The sequence below is a fragment of the Arachis ipaensis genome, chromosome B4, assembly GCF_059453495.1.
Source record: "Arachis ipaensis isolate K30076 ecotype BB chromosome B4, ASM5945349v1, whole genome shotgun sequence".
Classification (NCBI taxonomy): Eukaryota; Viridiplantae; Streptophyta; class Magnoliopsida; order Fabales; family Fabaceae; genus Arachis; species Arachis ipaensis.
The window spans coordinates 19455017-19462573 of record NC_142439.1 but is presented as its reverse complement, the minus strand read 5'-3'; the positions used below and the strand labels follow the sequence as shown (position 1 = coordinate 19462573).

At 33.7% G+C, this 7557-nt stretch overlaps 2 protein-coding genes across 4 annotated transcripts; both read right to left on the bottom strand.

Annotated features, from left to right (window-relative positions):
* Positions 1–386: 386 nt before the first annotated feature.
* On the bottom strand, positions 387–7021 carry LOC107639066 (uncharacterized). 3 transcript variants are annotated; one of them, XM_088483301.1, is made up of 3 exons: positions 6822–7021; positions 1847–1895; positions 387–1777 (listed from the first exon to the last, which is right to left on the bottom strand). In XM_088483301.1, the coding sequence occupies exon 3, from the start codon at positions 1542–1544 to the stop codon at positions 387–389; it is 1158 nt and encodes a 385-aa protein (XP_088339427.1). In that variant the 5' UTR covers positions 1545–1777; positions 1847–1895; positions 6822–7021. The 3 variants fall into 3 exon arrangements, 2 of the variants coding, with proteins under 2 accessions (XP_088339427.1, XP_088339428.1); XM_088483302.1 differs by having other exon boundaries at positions 387–1895; XR_002360806.2 differs by lacking the exons at positions 387–1777; positions 1847–1895 and adding an exon at positions 4973–5536.
* LOC148566838 (transcription termination factor MTERF15, mitochondrial-like) lies at positions 5243–6828 on the bottom strand. Its single transcript, XM_088483303.1, has one exon. The coding sequence runs from the start codon at positions 6743–6745 to the stop codon at positions 5624–5626; it is 1122 nt and encodes a 373-aa protein (XP_088339429.1). The 5' UTR covers positions 6746–6828; the 3' UTR covers positions 5243–5623.
* Positions 7022–7557: the final 536 nt, after the last annotated feature.

Below are 7557 nucleotides of genomic sequence, written 5' to 3'. Positions count from 1 at the left end.
TTCATCTTCTGGAATGTGGAGTAAAATAGGACATTGGCACTGCTCCCAAGATCCAGCAACAGCTTTTTTACTAGGAGATCTCCGAGTTGTAGAGAGATGACGACTGGGTCATCGAGATTTGCTATACTGTTGTTATGGTCGGCTGGCTGGAACGTTATCTGCGGGGAGTGTGGTAGTGTCTGCTGTTGAGTTCGATCAGCGTTGATGGAAAGCATAGCTCGGTAAGATCTCTTTCTTACCGAGCTTGTGGCTCCTCCACCTGCAAAACCTCCGGAAATACAGTTAATTATACGTGTTGGTTGTTCGGGATGGTTGTTGTTCGGTCGATCTTTATCTCGGCCATGTTGTGTGGCCGAGCTTTGGTCTCCAGAGGGGGGTGCTCGCCGCTATATGTGGTCGCCGATGTATTTGTCCAGATGACCTTGCCGAGCTAGTCGCTCTAGTAGGTCTTTGGCGATAACACAGTCGTCAGTTGTGTGTCCATGCTTCTGGTAGAAAGACCAGTATTTTGATCGGTCCGCGCCTTTTGAATCTGGGTAACTGCCGGCTTTTCTTGGTGGCTTGATTAATTTTGAATTCAAGATCTCCTTGATGATATCGTCGCGCTTAGTGTTGAATTGAGTGTAGGACTCATATCGCAAAGTCAGTTTGAAGTTCTTCTTTTTGTCCCGAGTTCTGTCGTCGTCTCTGTAATGAAGCTTTTCTATTTTTCGAGCTTGCCGAAGTTCTTCGATGTCGATCTGACCTTTTGCCTTTTCGCGGAACTCGGCCGTAGTCTTAGGTTTGGCTACAGCAATAGTTTCCTGGAATTTTCCTGGTCGCAATCCGCTTTTTATGGCGTGTAGTTCCACCTCGAGGTGGAGGTCGGGTATACTTATGGCTATCTTTGTGAAGCGCGTCATGTAGTCCTTGAGGCTTTCGTGCTGGCCTTGCTTGATTGTGTTCAAGTAATCGGAGTCATGTAGGTAGATGGCCGATCCAGCAAAGTGCTCCTCAAAGGGCTTTGATATGTCTCGAAATCGAGAAATAGAACCTGCAGGCAAAGAACAAAACCAATCAAGTGCAGGACCGTCTAAGTAAGATGGAAAGCAACAACATAAAACTTTATCAGATGCACCGTTTACTATCATTATGGAGGTGAACTTCTTGATGTATTTCTTCGGGTCACCTAACCCATCATAGGGAGTTAGGGTGGTCGGCAGAGTAAACCTCCGGGGTAGCACGAAGTTCATCACTTCGGCCGTGAATGGCCCAGGGGAGCTTTCCTGATCGTCATTCTCGTTGTCTTGCCGAGCTTCCTCATTATGCTCGGGTTGTTCCTCTTCCTGCCGAGCAGTGTCTGAGACGTGTGTTGGCCTTGACTGCTGCTCGGCTTCTTCTGTTCGTTCTTGCCAATCATTGTTGTTTTCAATTCGGGTGTTATTCAAGTTGGCAATTTGTTGTGCCATTCTTTGGTTCTCCTCGGTCATGCACTGGTTGGCTTGCTGTAACTCGGTCACCATCTGAAGGAGTTTGGATGGTGTGGGCGGAAGTCGTTCAGCCATGACTCAGGCGAGAACTTCGAGGCCGATGATATATGGAAGAGATTATATTCTCGGCCCCACGGTGGGCGCCAATTGTTCTTGTATGGATACCTGGAGGGAGAGCTCGGTCTCTGGGAATCGACGCCGAGGTGTTATCTTCGGTGCCGACCTTTAAGCTTTGTGGTAATCCGAACTTTACTCCAAGGGGATGTCCAATCGCGTAGAGCTTTGAGCAAGAAACAGGGGGAGTGTACCTGCAAAGGCACTCCGAAACTTAAGTCAGTATTAAGAATTCAATGTGTCTTTAGGATAGGAGATCATACCTTTTTGTAGGCGAGAATGTATCAGTCCGTTATGCTTCTGCTTTATTGCCTATATTAAAGGGCAATAATAAGAGTGAAATGTTAGGTTGGACGTTTCACTTTTATGAAGCAGTCCGTTAAGCTGATTTGTAACGTAAGATAACAGTAATGCCGATTAATAATGCAGCGCCGATTAATAACATAAATTGCCGAGTTATAATCTCTAATGCCAATTTTATAATGGTCTTGATCATAGAAATGTTGATCTTGTAACAGTCTCGATAAGATATAATAAAACAATACTTATTTAAAAAATATATTTTCAAATACATTTTTAATAATTTTTTAACCAGTTTGCTCCTAAATAATAAGACCAGTTCAATTAGTATACAAGTCTTTCATCGGTTTATTTGTGACCAACTTTTTTACTTTAAACAGAACTAATCAAGTAATTGGATTTTAATTTCAATTGAACCGAATAATTTAATACGACGCTTAGTTGCATTAAGTACGTTTATGCCAAACCTCATTCTGAAATAAAAACCTTCTAAAGCAAAATAATAATAATAATAATAATAATAATAATAATAATAATAATAATAAATTAATTATTATTAAATTTACAATTTTTATCATATCTAAATTTTATTATCTTAATTTTATAATAATTAAATATTTATTTTTTTCACATTACCAATCTTTTTACTTTAGATAAACTTTATCCTACAAACACAATAGCTCAACAGAACAAGTCAACAGAACAAGACAAAACCTCATGGTACAATACAAAGGTCAAATATAGAGTTTGTTTGGGTAAGTTTCTAAAAAAATTTTTTTTTTCGACTTATCTTTTTTTAGAAAATTTTATGTAAAAGTAAAAATAATTTTATGTTTGGATATCTCATACAAAAAGATCTTTTTATCTATCAATTATATTTGGGTATAACAATATAAAATTACTTTTTTGTTTATTTATTACATAAAAAATATCTTTTTTTTAAAAAAAAATATCTTTTAAAAAAATATATAAATTATAGTTTCTCAAAAAAAAGATGTTTTTTTATTTTTTTAGTACTTTTGTTTTTACTATTAAAAATTTACCAAACACGCTAAAAAATAAAAAAATATTTTTTTATTAAAAAAAATTTTTTTTAATCAAAATAATGGCGCCCAAACAAGCACATATTGGTTGCCACTCATTAGGCCAAAAAAACTTATTTAATATATTAAGTGTAAAATACACGATAATTTGATTATATTTATCTTTTTTATAACTATTCACAGTATAGAAGTAAAACTAGTTATCTTTTACTAACGTAATAATAAATAATTAGATAGACGTATAATTTTTTATTTATATCATCAATACATCAAAATTTAATTATAAATAAATATAAAATTATATATATAAAAATTATGACTTCCCAAATATTAATACTCTCTAACAAAATACATCAAATATTAAAAAGACATTTTTAAAAATGACTCTAAAAATCAAATGTTGTCGTAAACTTTTTATAAACATGCTAAAAAAAGATCTTTTCTGCTTAGAAAAAATTTGGAGATGAGTGGAAATTGTTTTTATTTTTTTTATGCAAATAGCCAAATTTCGAAAAAAAAAATAATTATGCAAATAGCCAAAGTTCAAAAAATAAAATATAAAAGGGCGGAGGGAGGGGAGGGATGGAGTCGTGGAAATTATCCCAAAATACTTTAGATAATACCCAAATCCGATTTTGTCTTAATTTTTTTTATATACCTATTATTCAAGTATTTCACAAAAACAAAACAAATTAAATACATAAATTATTACCACTTATTTTCAGACGAAGTTAACTTTTAAGGAGCCATAATATCATTTATTATCTTCGACTATTATTTAGACAAAAATTAAATCTTGAGAACAAAACAAGAATTTACTCAATTATGATAATTCTATTATTATACTACATATCCTGTTTTTTTGTCATTATATTACATTATACTTTGTAACAATATTTTTTTTTTATTTCTTACAATATTCTCCAGTCCAATAAGCAAAAAATTAATTTGTCACAAATCAGCGCTCTATTTAAAAATTATTGCATGCACAAACTATTGTAAAATCAGAAGAAGATTGTGTAATACATTGTAATAGTTAGTTAGTGTGTTTTTCTCTAATATAAATTTATTTTTTTAATTTTAATTAACAAACCTGACCTTCAAATTTGAGAGATTATAAAATTTATAGAAAAATCTAACAGTTAGCTTTTATTGTGCACAAATCAGAGACTCCGATTTGTGTTAAAATAAATTTTTTATTTTGCCGTAAAATAAATTAGAGGTTCTAAATCTTTTAATCCAAAAATAAAAATAACATATCGACCCTTAAATTTGTATGTTAAAAAAGTTTAAAATAAAAAATAACAAATCCGAGAGTTGGATTTGTAGTTTCCACCTCAAAGAAAAACACACCATGTTTCGGCCAACATCAAAATTAAAAAGCAAGTTATAGAATCAAACGAGACAGACGTGACATTAATTTTTAAGAATTTAGATCCTCTAAATTTTAAAATTTCACTTTAGGGGATAAAATGTGGTCTTTTATCCTTAAATTATTTCTCTCTCATATTTTCTTTTGATCCCACCTATAAAATAAATAGTAAAAGATCACACTTTATCCTCTAAAGCGAAATTCCAAATTTAGAGGATCCAAATCCAATTTTTAAACCCTTATACCAACATCTAACATCACCTTATATATAAACAAATCTAAGATGTAAATCTTTGTGGCTTCTATGATTCTACCAGAATGCCACACTCAGAATTAGCTTTAAGTTTTTGTTTTCCATTTTTTCACCAACGGCAAAACGTATACCCTATGTTATTCACATGAATCATGATCATACTGCAAATAAGGACAAAACTTTCCCCTAACTTGAATAACGGAGAAGCGTCTTCCACGTATATAAAAATATTTACTAAAGTGTGTTAGAGAATGAATACAACAACAACAACTAAATCTTGTTCTATTAGATGGGTTGGACTACATGAATCAAATAATACCAAATTGACCTATCATAAAGTATAAAAAACACAGAACAGATCCAAGGGGGAAAGCAAGCTAAGTTTCTTCTTTATAAAAATCTAGTAAAGGAACTCAAAACAGAAAATCAGAAGAAAGATCCTGATCTGTATTTAATATCTCATACACAGTTATCCATCTCAAGCAAGTAGTAAGTAGGCAAGTAGCACCCTTGCGAGGCTGCTACCTGAACTACCATGCTTATGCTGTGTCCAGAAGCTGTCATGACTCACACCATATGATGATGAATGAACAATTATTCAATCAATCAAACTTTGCTTTCACTTGGTCATCAATACATGACTCATATCTAAGCTCAATGAGCTAACCTACACCTAAAATAGAGATTTGAGTAGAACCAAGTACTAGAATATCCTTTAAATGAGATAACACTAATACAAAAATTGGAAGATACATATTGCAAGGAAAGGCAGCAGCAACAAGAGAATCCACATATCAGCTAGGTTACAAACAAATAAGAGAAATCAGAAATGCTATGTGAACAAATCCTAGTTAAACCACCCATCAAAATCTCACTTATGTCTCTATCTCTCTTCTCTCCCATTTTACTCTTTCTTCTCTAATTTTTACTCCCACCTACTTGTATTTCAGGCGATGCACCAAAATTGTGTGTCAGCCTATCTGTCCTGCAATGGACGAAGACAAAAGAATAAGGTCTAAAACTAGTTGATACTTGATAAAAGGAAAAATGCCATAGATCTCATTGCCTATTATCATGAACATCCTTTTTTCTCATGGTATATCTTAAGTAGTTGAGACCTTTCCTCGGGAAAACATTCCACAAACCTTTTAACGAACAACTCTTCAGAAATAAAAAATGGGTTACTTAATTCATCATTCTTGTTTCTCAGACCTCTTGAAAGTAAATACTGGAGAACAAAAGCCCTTGGAATAAGCTTTCTCTCCAAACTATATCCAAAAAGCCATGGAAACTTGGCAAGAGCCAAAGGGTCCCAACCTAATTGATTGACCCAAAGTTTCATCACCTCATTAATCTTATCCTTAGATGATAGCATACATAAAGGGTTCCTCCTGAATGCTTCGGACATTGTTTCTTTAGACCAACCCCAGCTCTTCAAGACATCGACTTTCGCATCCCACAGTGATTTCGGTACAGTCTTTTTGGCACGCAAAGCTATGGCGAACTTAACAGTTGAAGGATCAATCCCTAATTCCTTTATTTCGTCCACCTGCTCCCTAAAGTTAGCAGACAAGAGCACCGAAACCCTGGTACGCAACAAATAGCCGATAGCAGAGTCAGAGACTCCTGCATCAGCCAACATCTTGACACTGTTCACCAAACGAGCCTCCATAAACGAAACAGGGAAAGAAGCAATGCAACGGAGCATTTTCTCATCGGATTGAAAGTATGTTCTCAGCATTCCATAAGTAGGGATTATGTTGTTCTTGAGGCTCGATTGCAAGAATTTAGGGTTCCTAGTGGCTAGCAGAATAATGTCATCGGTGGAAGCACCTTTGGAGGCCAGAAATTGAAACTTTGGCATGATCATTTGTGGATTGGACGAAAGTATCTTAGGTAGCTTGGCAACAATGGCAGCGATATGGGAATGGGAGAATCCATGGGTCTTGAAGAATGCGATGACTAAGTCTGCCTTGTGTGGGGTCTTGAAACTATACCGTTTTGAGGTGTTTAGAGCGGATTGTGGGGTGAAGCCAAGGTTATTGATGAGGTATGAAACCGTCAAAGAGTGTGATTGTGAAGTGCAGAACATGTGTGGTGGTGTTCTTCGGAATAGAACTTTTAGGTTTACATAGATAAGGGGTTTCTGACGGTGTAAGTTAAACATGTTTGTTGATGAATGGAGTGATAACATAAAACAACAAACAGAAAAGATGGAATTATAGAAGAATAAAAGAATTCTTATGAGATTGAAGGAAGAAGCTACTTACTTGAGCAAGAAGAGAAAGGAAGGCAGGCAGTTTAGAGAGTAAAAAGCGAGACTTTGGCGATGGCGTGAAAGCAGAGAGGAATCCACCGGCTGTGGCGAGAACTGATGGGAGAAGAGGGAAGAGAGGAAAAGGGTATTTTGGAAAAAGGAGAGAAAAAAGGTGAAGATTTTGACGAAGAAGGAGGAGAAAGATAAAATAAATTAAATGAGAAAGAAAGAATAAATGACGAAGAGGAAAAAGAAAGAGGCAAAGAAAACGAACGAAAAAAAGAAAAAAGTCAAAAAACACGTGGCTTAGTTGGAAAATATTTAATTGTAATATAGAGTCAAAAAAACATAAATAAAAAAATAACAAATAGTAATAATAATAAAAAAATCTAAATTTAAAAAAAATTAAATACAATATTTCTTGAGATTCAAGCCGTACTTGACTACTTGTAGACGTTAAAATTGGTAATTTATAGAGTAATTTTTTATTTTTTATTAATTTTTTAAAAATAAAAATTCATGTACAGTTATTTTTATGTAAAATTTATAATTAAAAAAATTAAATAATTTAATATATTTTATTAAATTATTATTTAATAATTTTTAATTATTTTTATATAAAAATAACTGTATACAAATATTTACAATTTTGAAAAAAAATGTTTATAAACATTTAAAAATGATAATTTTTTTCTCATACATCAAAATGATTAGACTTGGACACATTAATTTTTGGATTAGATATTGAT